This window comes from Oculina patagonica, chromosome 6 (assembly GCF_052425735.1).
Source record: "Oculina patagonica isolate OP01 chromosome 6, crgOcupat, whole genome shotgun sequence".
NCBI classification, from domain to species: domain Eukaryota; kingdom Metazoa; phylum Cnidaria; class Anthozoa; order Scleractinia; family Oculinidae; genus Oculina; species Oculina patagonica.
In genome coordinates this window covers 21848855-21866714 of record NC_135763.1, presented here as the reverse complement: position 1 = coordinate 21866714, position 17860 = coordinate 21848855, and the positions used below count along the sequence as shown (strand labels likewise).

Genomic DNA, 17860 nt, shown 5'->3' with positions numbered 1-17860 from the left:
ACTCGGAAAATTTATTTGAAAAAGAATCGAAAAAAAAACTGACAAATAGATTTGCTAAAAAAATGTTAAGAATGTTGTCTCACAAAAAATGTCGAAAAGGGGTCGCGTCTCCACCATATTTATGTTGCATGAGGTCACCGAACTCGTAACCATGGTAACAATTTTTGATTGATTGGCTTTATTGTTTACGCCCCCAAAATTCCCAAATGCGTGACAAAGTTTGATCTTAGGTCTTACGTGTTCTGTACAAAATTTATTTCATGCACTTGTCCTTTGGTAGTAATGCGTATAAATTTTTTTCTGTATGTTCGTCTGATCAAACTTAGAAGCATACTTCGATTTTATCGCTAGGCATTTTCTCAGGGTCGGGCAACTCATCTACATAGGAAAAATTTTGGCAGTGTTGTTGGACCAGCGAATAATTTTTTTTAACGGTTCACTGTTTTACCGCTTTGCTGATGTCATTTTCCAGGCCAATACGGCTCCCTTGGCTGTCGATCTCTTACCGGATTTCGCCGTTTAGCGCCTCGACAGGTGTGACCTTACGCTGTGTTCTTTGTTCCTGTTCGTCCTCTTTGGGCAGGAACATGCCAGCGATGCGTGACGGTGGAATCGCAGCTTGAGGAGGCTCCAACCGCTGATCTTTTCCTCATCTTTCCTGGTCGCTTTTCTTCCATTGATTGACTGGTCTCTCGCCCAGTATCCGTCACCGCACAGTCCACTCGTGGAACATCGCTGATGTCTGTGGTGCGTTCCGATTTCCCGCTGATTTCATCTTGCTAGTTGCGATCGTTGTCAGACAGGCCAAGGATGCAGTTGCGGAGGATATTATTTGCTTCTCGTTGGCGTTGCATCGTCTGATCTACGCTTAGTACTGCATGATGAATCGGCGGGAATGGACTACCGAATCCCTGATCCGTGAAACGGGCGATCACGGAATTGAATGAGTGGATGTTTCATTCGGAAACAAACAATTATTTAATACAATCAACTTTATCTTTTTTCTCGTTTCAAGCAATTTCTTTAATTTGAACATCGAGGTAAAAGAGTTTTTCGCGTAGGCTGCAGGAGCGGGAAATATAAGAAAAAATGGGTATAGGGATCATAAAACAAGTAGCAAAAAAAAAATTTCAATAATTAGTAGTGTAGGGTGGTAGAGATAATGTATCTGATATTCGACGGCTAATTAGTCTGAATACAGTGAAAGGAAGATTTTGTAAGTAAATTTGGGCGTTCTCTGACGTTTTGAAAAAAATTCAAAATCCAGATGGCGGATCCAAGATGCGCTGTTTATATGATGTCATTGTCAGGATGTACTCATCAGCCCACGTGATATAGCAAAAGATAGATTTTGGGACATACTGTATATCCTGTAATTTCCGGGTTCCGTTTTATCTGGCTGGGCACGGCTGTCGAGGCGGCTTCTGTGGCTTCCGTCAGTCTTATTTGGTGCGGGGTCCCCTTCTTCTCCCCCCCGGCTTCCTCTCTCCCGTCTTCTGCGTCTCGTCTTGCCTTCTTTCTGTCTTTTGCCTGGTCAGTGGTTTCTTCCTCTGCTTTGCTGCGGTCTGGAAATAGCTGCTATCTGCTTTGCAGTGCGCCTTCCGCTGGACCTGGCCTTCCACGACTGTCCTTTGCAAATCCTCTCACGTGAGACTTACCAAAGATAGCGCAGGGTTTGAAGGGATAAACGGTTTTGTAGACAACATTGTCATGCAGGGCACACTTTATAATGAAATAACGTAAAGCGAAAGATCCATCGCTATCTCCAGTCAGAAAAAATCCTTGTCTATACTAACAATAGAGCTGCAGCGACACGTGCGGCTTTACCCCTGGCCAGTTTACTGTCAAAATTTCCTATCGGAACATATTGTCATTCTTTCGCTCCAACAGGCCAGCTCTTTTAGATGAGGTCCACTTCTGAAACACAGACACGCGCGTGCTGCCCTCGTGCTCCGCTTGCCCCAAGAGAACGCAAATATCCGTCTTTTTACAACTAGCAAGGTGACGAAAGCATTTTTGTCTTCTTCTTTGACACCTCCGCATCTGGAGTGAGACGAGTCAACAAAATGGAAATTGAGCAAGCCATTTCATTACTTCTCTATCTTCCCTAAAGCAAATTGACTTTCAAACAAAAACTGTTTGCGTGCTTGGTTAGTAGACCTGCAATGGGATGAATTGAATTTTTTTACGTCGAACTTTCAAGTGCTGAAACAGGGACGAACGTTAACTTTTATAATTGCATTTCTTTTGTAATACTGACTAATAATAATAATAATAATAATATATATAAAAAACTACACGGTAAAGCTAGCTGTGGTGCCGGTACAAAAAATTAAAGTCAAAACATCCTAAAAATATAGAAAAAAATTCAAATAACAACAATAAAACAAAAAAAATCATCGTTCAGAATGACAGTCTGCGTGGATAACGCCTCAAGCTAAATTTGTGCCTTGCCTCTTATTATGTTAAACGACTAAAATACTAGTTACGTGTGAGCACTGCTTGCGTGGCGCGAACATCAAGCACTGGTTTAATAGTATGTCATCATGGGGATGTCAGAATACGCCGGCGCCACAAATCTACCGGTGCGGGTCATAGGAAAATACCACTGCAGACAACGTCTTGTCCATCTTCTGATAAACACTGAAACAGCTCAACATTACTTGGCGGACATCCCTTCCCTCGTGGAGGGCGCGCGGAGATATCAGTTCGCATGACGGTAAAAATTTGGGACATGTCGATGACATCAGGTAGTAGTGACAACCTGCGCGAGCGGTATCGATGTCAACTCGCGAGAAAAAATCATAGTCTCATAGGTTCTTCAGCTCGGTCAAACAGTGATGAATGGCGAGCGAATCAAAACGGAAGGGGAAAATAATTGAGATGAAAATAAATCATAAATTGTTAACTATAAATTTGAAAATGCAAAAATTATAAATCAGCATACCATGTACCACGCCCTCACCATCCTCATCTCTCGTGTCACCCCCGTCCCCCCACCCCCTACTCCCCACCCTTCCTCCCACCACAATCTCGCTACCTCGCGGTCACCGCCCAGTCGCCGCAATCGGGCCCGCTTCCGTGAAACCGCCATGGCTGGCAGTCATCCACTTCACAATTGTCCATGATCGAATTGTCGACGAACGAACAAACAAGCTTCAGAGGCGGAACTCAGTTGAAGTCCAAACATTTTACAAACGTGCGGCCGTCTGACGGGGAGATCGACCGATTTTCCGGTGTCTGGATTTGGGACTCATCTTTGGATGTCAGATATCTGTTTTGAAAGGAGCACGATTCAGGAGAAGATGTCGACAATGTTTCTTTGGTGGGCCGAACTGAAGCAACGTGTTCATTGTCACGCAATTCTGGCATAACATTCCCTTCGCTCTCGCTTAGAACGACTACTTTGCAGGAAAATCAAATAATATGACAAGAAACAAAGCCTTTTGATTTCTGCACCTGGCGAGGCGTTTAAACGGCGAATCCGGATAATCAGATCGACAGCAGCTTGAGGGAGCCGTACACTGTATAGGACTGGCTTTGAAAATGAAATCAGCAAAAGCGGTAAAAGAGTGAACCGTTAAAAAATTTAAATTCGCTTCAATTAACACTGGCTAAAAGTTCCTTCTTGGTGAGTAACTTGCAGTAGGTAATCTGTAACTCCCGGACCGAGAAACTGTAAAAGCTAGTTGCGAGAAAAGTTGCGAGTATGGCTTCTAGTGCATGCAGATCGTGAACGATGTACAGAAAACATTAATTAGTACGCATTAACAAAGGACAAGTGTACGCTGGGAAAATTGTTGCTAAATATCAAGATACACGCTGTGAGCTAATACTTTTGTCCGCCTGGGCTGGGGGGGGGTCGTTGAACAAGCCAATCAATCAAATGTTACATGTACTAGTGGGTGACCTCCATACGCTGTAAATATGTGGAGTCGGCGACCCCTTCTCTGGCCCCCCTGATCTCTGAGTCACAAGCTCTTAAACTTTCCACTATTCAGTTTACTTCACTAGCTTAGTTTCATTGTCATCTAGCTGCTCATCGAGAGCAGACCGAAAGGGCAAGTGATAGAGTTCTCATCAGTTGCAAATTGTTTTCTTTCTTTTTATATTTCTTTTTTTGTTTTTTGAAGGTTAGGCAAAATAATAATATCATTAGAAAAATTAAGTTTTGGTCTACTTCAAGAAAACTGACATTAGTACAATATTTCGGCTGGTAGTTAAGCATGCATGTACCGTATTTATTCGGCTATATAAAGCCGAGACCCTAGAATTTTAGTTTTTGGAACCAGTTAGACTCTGACAAAAAATAAACCCAAATCACTCGGCTATAAGCCGACCCAATTTTTCCTTCAAACTTTAAAACAATCCACGTGCAGCGAGCCAGTCAACATATTCGTTAAATCACAACAAAACACTGATAAAGAATGAAATAATTAATAGAACCGTACACAAGCGTGACAAAACATTCACCTGAGTTCAGAATCCTATCTCAAACAATCACGCATTCTTCTGAAGAATTAAGACCCAATTAAGCGGTTATCGATCATCATGCCAAAAGCTACTGGTTTTCAAACAACTAAACCTTCAAATTGAAAGTTGTTGCCGAGGTAGAGACAGTTCAGAACAACTGCAAAATCACCAGAGAATACGGGATGATTCAGTAAATCTTCAAATCGTCGCAATTCGCCAAGTTGTTAGTGAAAAGATCAAGCAGATCAAGCGGGTGAACTTTAAATGTCATCAAAACGAAACATGTGCTGTTACCAGTATTTGTCTAGTACTCTGAATCCAATCAAACTTTACTGGAGTGGTTTCTTTTAGCAGAGAAGTCGTAGTATTTTAAGTTTTCGGTTTCGAACAAGAATATTACATCAAGCTGATTTCTGTCAGATCGTGTTACAATGTTTACCAAGCGCGTGGGAACAGCAGCTTCTGATTGGTCAGTTTCTGGTGTCGCCACAACAAGCCAAAAAGATCGATTCCTGACCCTTCTTCTCTTGAAAAGTCACGTTAGCAGTGATTCTGCAATTTAGCTAAACTTTAAGGAAAGGAACAAAAGGAAAGGAACAGTCTCAAGAACAGTCTCAGGCAGAAATAATTGTTGTAGAAGAGATTGCAAGGAAATTGTTAAAGACATGCGGGATTTCGAATGCCCTCGTCTGTTCAAACTGAGACGATCACAGTACGCCGACAAAATAAATAATATTCCAGAGCGAGCCGATGGACGACGAGTTCCAGCCTAAATATCAAAGAAAAGGCGAATAAAAACTTCTTTCCTAACGTTGCTTCATTAAACCAAATGGTTTCTAAAGAGCCGCCACTAAAATGAAAGGTAATGACCAAGAATAAATTACAAACGCTTGCTAATAATTTTCGTTTGTTGATGATCGCTCGGCCTCGGCTTATAGATGAATATTTCATTCAAATTTAACTGTTTTCTAGTACCATCGAATTTTTTCGGAAATACTCGGCGATAAATTGAAACCCCAATTTTTTTGAGTTTTAACCAGTTCTCAGTAAGATTTGGTGAAAATATATAGCCTTTGTATACTTCATATATGCACATGCGTTCAGCACAAAATTCCGTGTGCTTGAGTCTACGCCTGAAAGAATGCATACCACAAGGAGAACTTTGGGGTTTCAGAAACAAATATATAGCATTTGTGTACTTCATATAAAGTAACACAGATATGGCTCGCATTTTACCCAGCCCCCTACTCGCTTCACAAAGTTAATTAATTAATTCAATTTGATATTAATTAATTAATTGAATTAAATTGTGGACAGGAATCGAGTGAAGGATGGAAGGAGTGAAATCGGCCCCATAACTAAACTCGGAATTTTCCGAGTTAAAAACCACGAAAGATTTCTGCTTCGACGAAATCCAGTTTATGGACATATACTTAGCCAGGTGCAGCGGAAAAGCAACATTTTAGTTATCACTGACCTCTAATCAAAGGTCTCTATGAGACTACGACTATTTTGCTATGGTCTATCTGTTGGCTGTCAATTGTGGTATGGAGTAGTGTTTTGCTAAAGGGTGAAAGACGCTTTTCATGTTGTTTAGGAGTGGAAGTCTTGAAAATAACTTAGCTTACCTGAATACTTTACACTCCCACATCACATTCTAAATTAAAACTGAAACCTAGAAGTCAACAACGCGCTGTTTACAAAACTCAACCGCAAATTAAGGAGCCAAAGAAAACCCAATCGAAAACACATTGAATATACTATTCTCATTCATAATTATGACGCGGAATTCAGAAGTGCGTGGATTACATAACCCCATTTGTTTATAGATAGTTGTGTTAGGTAATGCTTAATCACCACGTGCACAATCGCCGTATTTAAAGATCCCTTTGCTTAGTTTCGGGGCATTTCGAAAGAGATACGCAAGCCGGGAAGTCCGGGCAAATTTTCTTATACTCTCGCGCTACGTCGCCGAAGCCCAACCACGTGCTTTAGTTTGTTTCGTCGTTTATTTTCTCAAGTTCATGGCTGTACCTACCCTGCCTCTGCTGTTTAACTAGAAGATTTACACTGCATGTCCATTCTCTGCCGCTTCGCAAGTTCCACATCATGCCGGAGTAGCGGGACAACGCGTACAGCAATAGTTTACTCGGTATTTTAAAACATTTTTATGTGTTTTTCTTTTTATCCCGTAGTGTGTTTTATATCTACGTAGTTCTGTTTATAGCAATTTATTACCATATGTGTTACGGCTGTAGTAGCTTACGTTCGCCCGTGTGTCGAGCAAAGATTGGCAAACGCCGTGTGTCGGCTGTAGTAGCTAAAACGTTCGCTCGTGTGTCGAGCAGAGATTGGTAGACGCCGGCGCCGTGTGTCGGCTGCCCGGTCGGCTGTAGTAGCTATAAAACGTTCGCTCGTGTGTCGAGCAGAGATTGGTAGACGCCGTGTGTCGGCTGTAGTAGCTAAAACGTTCGCTCGTGTTTCGAGCAGGCACTGGCAGACGCCGGGTTTCGGCTGGTAATAGCTTAACCGTTTGCTCGTGTGTCGAGCAGAGACTGGCAGAGGCCGTATGTCGGCTGCAGCTAAAACGTTCGCTCGTGTGTCGAGCTGAAATTTGCAGATGCCGTGTGTCGTGTGTCGAGCAGAAACTGTCAGATGCGTTTGTCGGCTGTAGCTAAAACGTTCGCTCGTGTGTCGAGCAGAAATTGTCAGATGCCGTGTGTCGGCTTTACGTTGCTCAATGTTTGCTCTTGCGTTTAGCACAATTTGTTACACGCCGTGTCGGTTTTAGTCTAAAGGTTGGCTCGTGGGTCGAGCTTAGTTGGCAGGAGCCTTGTGTCGGTTTTGTTTAAAGTTTGAACTGTGTATTGTGGGTATTTGGCAACAATCATGTATCGACCATTCCGGGGGGGGGGGGGTGGCACCCTGTATTTTAACTGTTAGTGTGCTAAGTGTTTCGTTACGGTATATCTGGCTGGAATTGTTTTGCTTGCATGTCAAGAAAATCAAGTAGTTGCCGATTGATGGACATTTGTTTCAGAGCTTACTGGTGTCAGTAAGAGTGTTAATGAGCTTAGGTTTAAAGTGTTTACGAGTTGGTTACGTAAGGTTTGTTACGTAACCCATCCCAGTGCGGAACTTTATTGGACAGGTATCACGCATGTTTGTTTTATGGATCTGTGTATCTCTGTAGGTTCAGTGTTTAAATTTTCAAAGCTCGCTGGTTGGCCGTTTTCATCCACGGAGTTTAATGTTTTATCCACGTTTAGACACGAACAACGTGGGATATATGGAAGTGATGTTTATCCTTTATTTTTCCCCAAGCTAGAAATTTTAAAATTAAAATTCAAAATATTATATAAAAAAAATAATTTTAAACAGTCCACCCCCTCCACTGGCCTTGTCGCGATCAGAAGGGTAATCTCAGTTACGCCCTATAATCCGTTTACGACGGATTCCTGGTCCGGCTTGGCTGGTGGGGTTTTTTCCCTTTTGTTCATTTTTCGTTTGTTGTCTTACGTTTTCCTTTCTGTAACAACAATGGTTTTAATCTGCCCGCCTTAGGTATTGGCGATTTCTTGAAGGAGTTTTTTCTTTAATCTCCTACTCTCATTATAAGCCACGATCGAAATACATGCTATGGTGTAGGGAAGTAACCCCACTAGCCTGGCCGGGCCTCTCGCATACCGGTTGGGGTTTGGGGGGATTTTTGAGTTTTGGGGAGAAGGTGTATTTTTGGGGTACTCTTTCCTATAAATGTGAAGATCTTTTGAGTTTGTACTGAAGCAGCAAGGTGCGTGAGCAGCCGAAGGCCACAATCTTTCCCCATACCTTATCCACGCCGGACAATGAGCGGCATAATTAATGAGTGAGAATGGTATACTATTCTCATTCATAATTATGACGCGGAATTCAGAAGTGCGTGGATTACATAACCCCATTTGTTTATAGATAGTTGTGTTAGGTAATGCTTAATCACCACGTGCACAATCGCCGTATTTAAAGATCCCTTTGCTTAGTTTCGGGGCATTTCGAAAGAGATACGCAAGCCGGGAAGTCCGGGCGAATTTTCGACCCTCCCACCTCCCCTTCGGCGACGTAATAGACAACTATAGTGCTTTCTCACCCTGTCACTCATTGCCTCGGCCACAATCTTTCCCCATACCTTATCCACGCCGGACAATGAGCGGCATAATTAATGAGTGAGAATGGTATACTGTAGTACTCGTGTCGCGTATACGCTTATTCCGGCCTACTAAAGCAAACAAACAGTTCAGCGGTTCAATACAATCTTCATATATACCCACACCCCCGGCCCACACCGAAAAGAAATCCCTAGAATTGAGAACGCGAATAAATGAAAACACCCACACCAAAAAAACCTTGAATTGAGAACGCGAATAAATGATTATTCACTCGTGTTAAGCGTGACTAACGCAATCAAATGTCGCGAAAACAAATCCTTAGTTGTGTCATATCGGATTTGAGATACTCACGCATAAAAATAATTGTTATATAACGTTTATACATGTGACAAGTCTCGTTTTTAACACGAGATAACAAGTGTTGACGCAATACTAATGAGATACCCTTTCATCACCCACAGCGGCTAATGGAGTTCAAGTCTAATTTCCGGTCCAAAAATATCGCACGTAGACAAAAACAATTGTTATCATGGCGGGTGTTGAGCGCAGGTTGAACGGAATGAAGTAGAAAGCGAGTTCTTCTAGGTTTTAGAAAATCTCTCAAGAGTTTTGTTCACAAAACATTTAAAGACGAACAAAGGGAGTGTATTCGACGAATAGTTTGTGAAAGAAAAGATAATTTCCGTTCTTAATCATTTTAGGTTAAATATTAGCGCCCGGCTTCAGTGAGTGAGACGCTTGTACTAGTACAACGCTTTAGACTGTAAACACTGAACCACTCACATTCTCGATTAGTTGTGTCATATCTCATTTGAGATACTCACGCATAAAAATAACTGTTATATAACGTTTATACATGTGACAAGTCACGCTTTTAACACGAGATCGCAATTGTTGACGCAATACTAATGAGAGACCCTTTCATCACCTACAGCGGAATATGTGACAAGTCACGTCTTTAACACGAGATCGGAAGTGGTGACGCAATAATAATAAGAGACCCTTTCATCGCCCACTAAGCGGAAAGAACTCCCTTGAGAAATTAAAACAGTCCCTTGAGAAATTAAAAAAGTCCCTTGAGAGTAGACAAGAATGTTCCAAATTTTGCCCACATCACTCCTAATCTCCTACTTCTGCTTGTAAACAAGCAAAATAGTCGAAAAAATGGCTCACATTAACAGTTAAAAACAAATCGCTAAGCGCTCAAACGAAACTCGCAAACTGCTAACTATATTTGGCGTGCGCGCGAGAGACGCAAATATTTTACTCGCTAGGGAGGGGAAAGGAAAATGTAACAGACCCAAAAAACGATTCGATAGAGTTAGAAAAAAACGCGTATAACTTTTAAAAACGCGTGGTGACCCCTGCTTTTTATTTTATAAAATGGAAGTGGCAAGTCTATAGAGCACATGTTTAATTTGTGATTAAGTGAAAAAAAATTAGGCCGATTTTCTGGCCGTGCAAGTGAGAGCTGCTAGAGTCAAAAATTGTATTAACGCAATTATTTTGTTAATAAAATCTTTGATCACGCAGTTTCAAAGACATTATTTGTTACTTATTTTAAGGATTGCTTTATTTAATATTGATTTTGTACATGTAAAATCAATTTTAAATGGAATTTGCAAGAAAAATTTTAGTTTAGTTTAAGTTTTTTTAAAATGCCACGTCAGCACTTTTTTCCAGTTTTCAAACCTAATTATCTCGAAAACTTGCGTGGCTACCCCTAATTTTCTTTTTGGATTTTAATAGCCCTTTGTAACATCTACACTGCTTGCATGGTCTTCAGCCAGGAAAAATAACTTCGTTATTAGTAGGCACCGTCCTTAAGTCGCTCAATTCGCTAAGAAAAAAATTCAGAGTTCACATTAACATTCATTGCTCACAAAGAAAAAAAATGAAGACTTCAATTAAATCGGTACGGATTGATTACCACTCGACACGCTAACTACTTAGTTTTTTACAGATGAGTTGACATTCGGTCATAGGACAATGATGACTCAAATTCAAATGAAAACCACAACTAGGTAAAGGTTCGACAATTGTTTCTTTTAACACTTCGTATTTCGGACATCCGTACAGTTCTAAATTCATGCCAGGAATGTTCAACCTGTTTAACGTGTCTCTTTCCACGTGTCCTCCCTTGTAACCCACCACGGTTCTCTCCGGGGTTACGGTCTCCTCGTACAATTCCCTCATCACTTCTTCTACTCTGTAATACTCGTCGGCTTTTTCTTCCTTTCTGGGTTGATAGGTTAGTCCGTGAACACGGTGCTTAACGAAAGACACCGTTCTTCTGTCTCAGGGGGATAATTGACACCACGGGGTTCTAATGTAAAACGCGCGACGACCAAACTTGTCTTGCCAAGTGTAATAGCCCAACTCGCGTACATGAAACGTCTTGTCCAGAACGAAACCTTCCAAGTCTAAGATCATGCACACTTTGTCTTCCTTTGGAGTCATCCTGTTAGTCCCGAGGCTGCTGCACTCTGATGCTTGGTGATGACACGTAGCAAAATTTTTTCTCTTTAAACTCTATAAAATTTACAACAAACAATTTAAGATACGTCGACTCCAAATAGAATGAATTCGGTTTAGAACATATAACTGATATAAAAACAGTAACAGTTGGGATAAGGTATTCCCTACAGAAACATGTAATGTGGTTATACTATGACAAGTCGGGGATGGGGTATCCCATACAGTAACATTACTCACTCGGTCACGCTCAAAAATCACACAACAACAGATTTTAAATCACAGTGCATTTTTTATTTACAAAAATATGATCACGTCAATGTTTCACTAAGCGTAATCACATGATTGCTGGAAATTACACTTGGGTCCACTTGCACTTTCCCAGAATCTTGTTGGTCCCAGGTCCCATCTCGTCCTTTTTCTGCTTGTTTTTTTTATCACGAAGTCTTTGATTGATCCGTTCCTTGTTCTTTGCATAATATTGTCTCCATTTTTCTTTGATCCGTGCCCTGTATTTTTCACGTATTTTCTTCGGTAACCGCTGACGCGCTCCTTGTTCTGTCTACGATATTCTCTCCGGTGCCTGTTGATTTCGTTGCGCTTTGTGTCAAGACGAGCTTTGATAATCTCAGCATTCTCTGTACGCCATTGTTTTTGCCGGGCTAGGATTCGCTCCTTGTTCTCTGTATAATATCTTTTGTGGTAGGCCGTCCGAATCCTACGCGTAGCCTTCTTACTGTTTTTATATCAGTTATATGTTCTAAACCGAATTCATTTTTACTTATCCAATGTATCACTCTGAAGTATCAACCTCTTCTTCTTCGTCATCCGACTCGTTGGGGACTAACTTCTCTCTCATGACCTTGTTTAACAGGAATTTCCGTTTTGCCACCGCTGACTCGGCCGCTTCGTTAAAGTCCATGTCGTCTTCGTCAATAAAGCGTCGAAGATTTTTCATGACTTTGCGGTGTAGTGTGTCGCGTTTGATACGGTGAGTCCATTTTAAACGCTCTAAGTAGGCCTTCCGTAGTCTTCTTCTACTTAGAGGTAATAGGGCATTGAAAGCGGCAGTCTCGGCATAATCTTCAGTTTTACCCTTATCGAGAAACTGTTTGACTTGTTCCATGTACGATTCTTTGAGATCTTCCCCCACTTTTGTACGTAACGGATCCCACGGATCATAGTCTGAGTCGTTGTCCTCCACTTCTCCTTCCTCTTCGGAACTGCTACTATTCTCCTCTTCTGCTTCCCCCTCTTCCTCTTCAGGCTTCTCTTCCTCTACATTTTCTTCATCGCTTCCACCTTCTGGCTCGGTGTCAAATATATCTGGCGTCAACGTTTCACCCAAGACAGCGTGCTTCAACTGAACTGGAGTCGTTTAAGGTCACTTTAATATACAATTTCTGTCAGCGTTCAAGCGTCCTCCACCTTTCCTCGATACCAGCGTGGGTATCCTTTGTGCGTCAAGAGGTGACTAAACACCCGTCTCCTGTCATCACTGGCTGGGTGCAGATCCAAGGCCAAGTATCCAAAGGGTCGTTTCGCTACTTTTTGGTACACGGTCATTATGTCTGGCCAGAAGGTGGGAAATGCTTGTAGTAGAAAATTCCGCATAGCTAGCTGGTCGCGAGGATTCTTGAAGGCTATGATGTAGTGAGCATTCCTGGAAATACTCTTGGCGTATTTACCAGGTGGGAACATGTCTTGACACAGAAACAGGACGGTGATATTTTGATGGTGAACAAATCCAACATTTCCTTATCTTCACTTCCCTCTGTCATTAGATCGTCCAACACAAGTAGTCCACCGTTCGGAAACCATTTTCGCAATTGGGAGGTCGTAGGAACACCCTCGTGAAAATGTACACCAACCTCTTGCATGTCTCTGAACCCATCTTGCCAGGCCCCGTAGCAATAATGAATGGTCTCAGGGGGTTTACTAAACAACTCTTCTGAGTGATCCAAAAGTAACGACTCGGTAAAGCAAGTCTTGCCACAGCCAGATGGACCAATGACCAAAATACTCCAGGGTGTCTTGAACCGAAATGCCTTTTTGGCGGTAACCGATGGTTTTTGGTGGGAACTGGCGGTTTTTGACGGTTGCTGGAGGTTTGGTGTTTTTTGGCGGTAACTGGTGGTTTTTGGTGGGTACTGGCGGTTTTTGGCGGTCTGCAATTTCAAAAATCGTTTTCTGCTCTTTCTTCAACTCAAAATTATTAACGTTTGACTCTTTTCATTTTTTTCAACCTTTTATAGGTTTTTTCTTTACAAAAGATTCGAATTAATTAAAAAGAAGGGATACCCCCCATTCCCTATTTTTAATTATTTTTTTCCCTTTTTTATCTAGTGGTAGCAGAATGCAATGATTGGTTGAACCTTATTGCATAAATTATAAAAATAGGTAGGGTATCCCCTCATCCCCGCCAGTACCCATCAAAAACCACCAGTTACCGCCAAAAAACAGTACTAGTGCCATACGTACTCAAATATCACTTGTTATACTGGATAACGTGCTTTATCCCTGCTTGAAATGAGCAATTTATCCACGTTGTTGTTGTTGCTACATATATAAATTAGACTACAATTGTGTTTTCGTGTTCTTCCAAGGGTAAAACGGGAACAGACTTCTCGTATGACAGGTTGGATAAAAGAAAGAGTCTTCAAATAATTACTTTAAAAAATTGCATCAAGGATACTTTGAACCACTGTTCGCACTGGTCATTTTCGGGAACTACTACAGAAAGTGAACTTATACTAGCTAGGGTGGGAGTGTTTTAGCGACGGGGGAACATCAACACCGATATTGGACACAATTTGCCCATATCACAGGCGTGAACTCTCGATGAACTCGGGCTTGGCTGGCGGCGAAACCGTCTACGAAGTGCTGTGTTCCAGAAATCTTATCCTAAACATAGAGCAAAGAGAAAAGCAGATCGGGGAATTTCTTAAATGGTTTTCTTAAATGGTTTCCGAGCTCTCTTCTTCTACCCATACTGCCTTTCAGTCTTGTCTTTTAGCTTTAATCCGGACAACGTTAACTGAAATAGCTGTATATAGTATACAGGAAAAATCTCGATTTCACCAAAGCGGGCGCGCAAATAGTATCGGGAGGTGTGATAAATGTCCGCAAGTGGGTATCGGGAGGTGTGATAAATGCCTGTAAGGTGATTGGTCAATGATGACGCAAGATGAACGAATCTCTGTGTGGTGATTGGGCGATGATGACAGCCCATCAGCGTAAACACGTGCACACTCGACATCAACGCTTCAACAAATTATTGAAAACGTTGATAAAATTTGATTTCCAGCTTGGAGTAGGGTAAAGATAATTCGAGGTTTTATTCGAGGCCTATTCATTTCACAAGGTCTGAAACCTGAAAGCTATGCAATTATTGAAAAAGTTCGCGATAATTGACTCGCATAGAAGTAAGAAAATCCACATTTTCACGTAAAGAATATTGGACTTCCTGAGTGGTGCTGTCATTTCACAAAGAGATGAAATTTGTTTAGGAACTCGTACGAACATATGTACAAATTTGTCCGCGACTTACGACAAGCAAGCCTTAGTCCGGCATTACCGCGATTTACCAGGCACTAACTACTTGAACGGAGAAAAGTCTTTATCAGTCCACTTCCGGAGGAGATTAACAAGATAATATGCGGCATCAAGAAAAGAAATTCCAAAGAGATCTGGAGATAATCATTTAAGACTCGCGGCAGGCGTTTGTATCGACAGAGGTGAGAAATTCTTTCGGTATCCTTTCATTCTTAAAAGTTGATCATTCTCTTCTCATTGATTCTTCATGCTTGGGCTCTCTGCCCAAATATATAAAAAAGAAGTTGGGCTCAAATGTTTTGCTGTTTCTAAAGTTTATCCTCGCTAAGATCTAGACTTCAGTGCCACAGTGAAGCGAGTTCGAGTCCGCAAAGGGGCCCGGTCAGTGAGCGACGCAAGTCGCGAGAGGTCGACCTTCGTCACGGGTGTCAAATTAAGAACTTTGTCTAAAGTGTAGCTTGAGTCTAGCTGAGATCACTCACCACAGCAAAACTGATGGCGAAATGTTGTCAAGATGCTGCAGTCCCGTTCTTGAAATTAAATTTACGTTATCATTTTCCCGACCTTTTGCATAATTTCGCTTTGTTTTGTTTATTCACTTGACTTTACTAAAACGTATGTTCGAGTACTATATCTTCTTTCCACAGGGTGGTAAGGGGGGGTCTCAATCGCGAATCCATCCTTGGAGACCCAGGGGCAGTAAGTGGGGGCGACGGGCAGCTTATCGGGACGATAAAATCCCATCGTCCCGATGAGCTGCCCGTCGCCCCCACTAACTGCCCTTGGGTCTCCGAGGATGTCGCGAATCAAGAGCCTATTTTTTTTTTACACATCACGAATATTTTTTTAACATTTCTCGAACTACGTTTTTGGGTATTCATCATTAAAGAAAATGAGCTTCAACTGATTAGTTAAGTCGTGTCGCATTTACCTTTCAATAGCCAAGTAGAAAAAAAGTGATCTCTCCTGCGAGTTTACAGTGTAAAACAAGACCTAAAATGCATTCGTCCTTATACAATGTCAGTCTTTGTCTTTAAGATTGCAACTGTATCGTTTGCTTCGATACCTTAAATTGATTTTTGATTACTTAATTTATCTTCGGTTTTAACGAACGTATTCAGCTTGAATCAGGAATCACGGTTCTCAAAATAAGGAGACCACGCGTCACACTTGACCGCGGCCGGAAATTCACAGGAATTCAGTCAGGAACTAGTTTCATGCGTCTTTACTCTTATTGACAATAAAAATAAGCCAATCAGCGCGCAAGAATTCGCTCAGTTATTGTAAAAAAAGAAATCGATGTTATTTTCCCAAGGGAAACTTGCGTACCTCGGGCATTTTTTATTGCACAAATGGTTTTCTAACGTGCCATGGAAGAATTCATCAGCCAAGACTACAGGGAAACCACACGAACTGAGTGACCGCTGGCGTTTTACAATAATAAAGGAAATTTATGGAAATACCTACAATGGGCGTCAAAAGTCCTTGAGACAGTTGAATGAAATTGATACTAATTTAAAATTCCCGTTTTTTTACCTTTAATCTGCTGCCGCTTCTGAACCACTCCCCCTCCCCCCTTTTCAATGTTGTACTCAAACGAGGCAAGTCTTGCAGATAACAAATACAACATTGTTTCGGGGGGAGGGGGTTATATTGAAGGGGTGAGGGGTAAAATTTGTCCAAGGTGCTCAAAAAGTGCCGACTGTCTCAACACTTTTGGCGCTCATTGTCTGAAGGTGAATTTTCAGTATATCTAGAAAATAAGAAACTACATAACATGGACACAAACATATATTATTCTTTAGAATCAGGTGATCACATTGGTACTGCGCTGCATTACGAAAGATTAATTAGCGCGTAAATATCGTGATTATTGTAATTTGGCGATGACGTCACAAATCGGCTAGACCTGCGCATAAACAAGGCCAAATCGTTTTTAAGGCTAGAATTTGTGTTGAAACACGTGCGTATGTCTGCTTTGCAAATAAATTAATAGGATTAGGTGCCAAATAAATTATGCAACAACCTTAAATATCTCGGGGTTTTTGTATCGCATTTTAAAGCTGCTTAGAGCAAAGGAAAACATCGAGCGTGCGTGACAAGGAAAGCTATCGGACGCCACCAAAAACTGTGTTCCCGGGAAAAGCGGTCCAGTCTTAGAAAAATCTCAAGGTTAAGGAATGGGAAGGGTCGATTTACTGTCTAGAAACTAATGCGGTAAGCAGGCGCCAGCGCAAGACACGTTTCTTTCAGAACGGGACAATGTTTTGTCGTAGCAAATGGTATAAGTTCCTTGAAGCACGGCAAAAGGGACTATTTACAGACGGAATGTGAAAAAGATTCTACAAATTGCACGAAAGATCAAACTTGAATGCGATGACAGCTTGTGGACAGGACGCATTGCGTATCTCTTAGCTAAAGAAGAAGTATTTTTAACATGGTAAATCTAATTACATGACCATGCACTAAAGAAGAACATATAACTTTCATAACCTTTGGTCTGTTTTGAGGACGTATCTCCGATACCGTGAAGTCTCTAGATAAAGGCGTAATTTCCAGAATAATTGCAAGTATGAACAAGACAATGGATTAAGTAATTGTAAACAATGGACAGGGTACAAATATCGAATATATTTTACTTTCCACCGATTATTTTCGCGCATTTTAGAACCTACGATCGCCTTGTGTGACGGTGTCACGCAACTGGTACGTAAAACGTCACATGCCCGTGACTCTGACGGCTTTTCACGTTATTATTGACGATATTATTCATTTAATCACGTAAAAATGCATGCAATTGAATGGAATCGCAACTATCCGTGATTGTTTAACAAACAGCTTGTCAATAACATGTAAAAAACGGCCTCTTTTCTCGAAATGAACGGGTAACCACGAGTAACCACGGGTAACCAAAATAGTTGAGAAACAAGATACTCTTATTCCTTTTAATTTGTTTGGTTACCCGTGGTTACCCGTTATGTTATATATCAGAAAAATGCGTCTTAGTCCACGAAACATTGTATTACCATGGATTCTTAGTTTGCACTTATAGTTATTGCAAAAAGCTAGATTTCCCTTTCAGACAATGGGCGTCAAAAGTCCTTGAGACAGTTGAATGAAATTGATACTAATTTAAAATTCCCGTTTTTTTACCTTTAATCTGCTGCCGCTTCTGAACCACTCCCCCTCCCCCCTTTTCAATGTTGTACTCA

At 41.4% G+C, this 17860-nt stretch overlaps 1 protein-coding gene and 1 pseudogene across 1 annotated transcript; both read right to left on the bottom strand.

Moving 5' to 3' along the window:
- Nucleotides 1-10447: 10447 nt before the first annotated feature.
- LOC144656371 (uncharacterized) lies at nt 10448-12465 on the bottom strand (the record flags this gene model as incomplete). The annotated part of the gene is made up of 1 exon (XM_078516596.1): nt 10448-12465. A coding segment is annotated over one exon (579 nt), but the record flags the coding sequence as incomplete, so codon positions are not given.
- LOC144656370 (uncharacterized) lies at nt 12432-13814 on the bottom strand (annotated as a pseudogene).
- Between the last annotated feature and the right edge of the window lie 4046 nt (nt 13815-17860).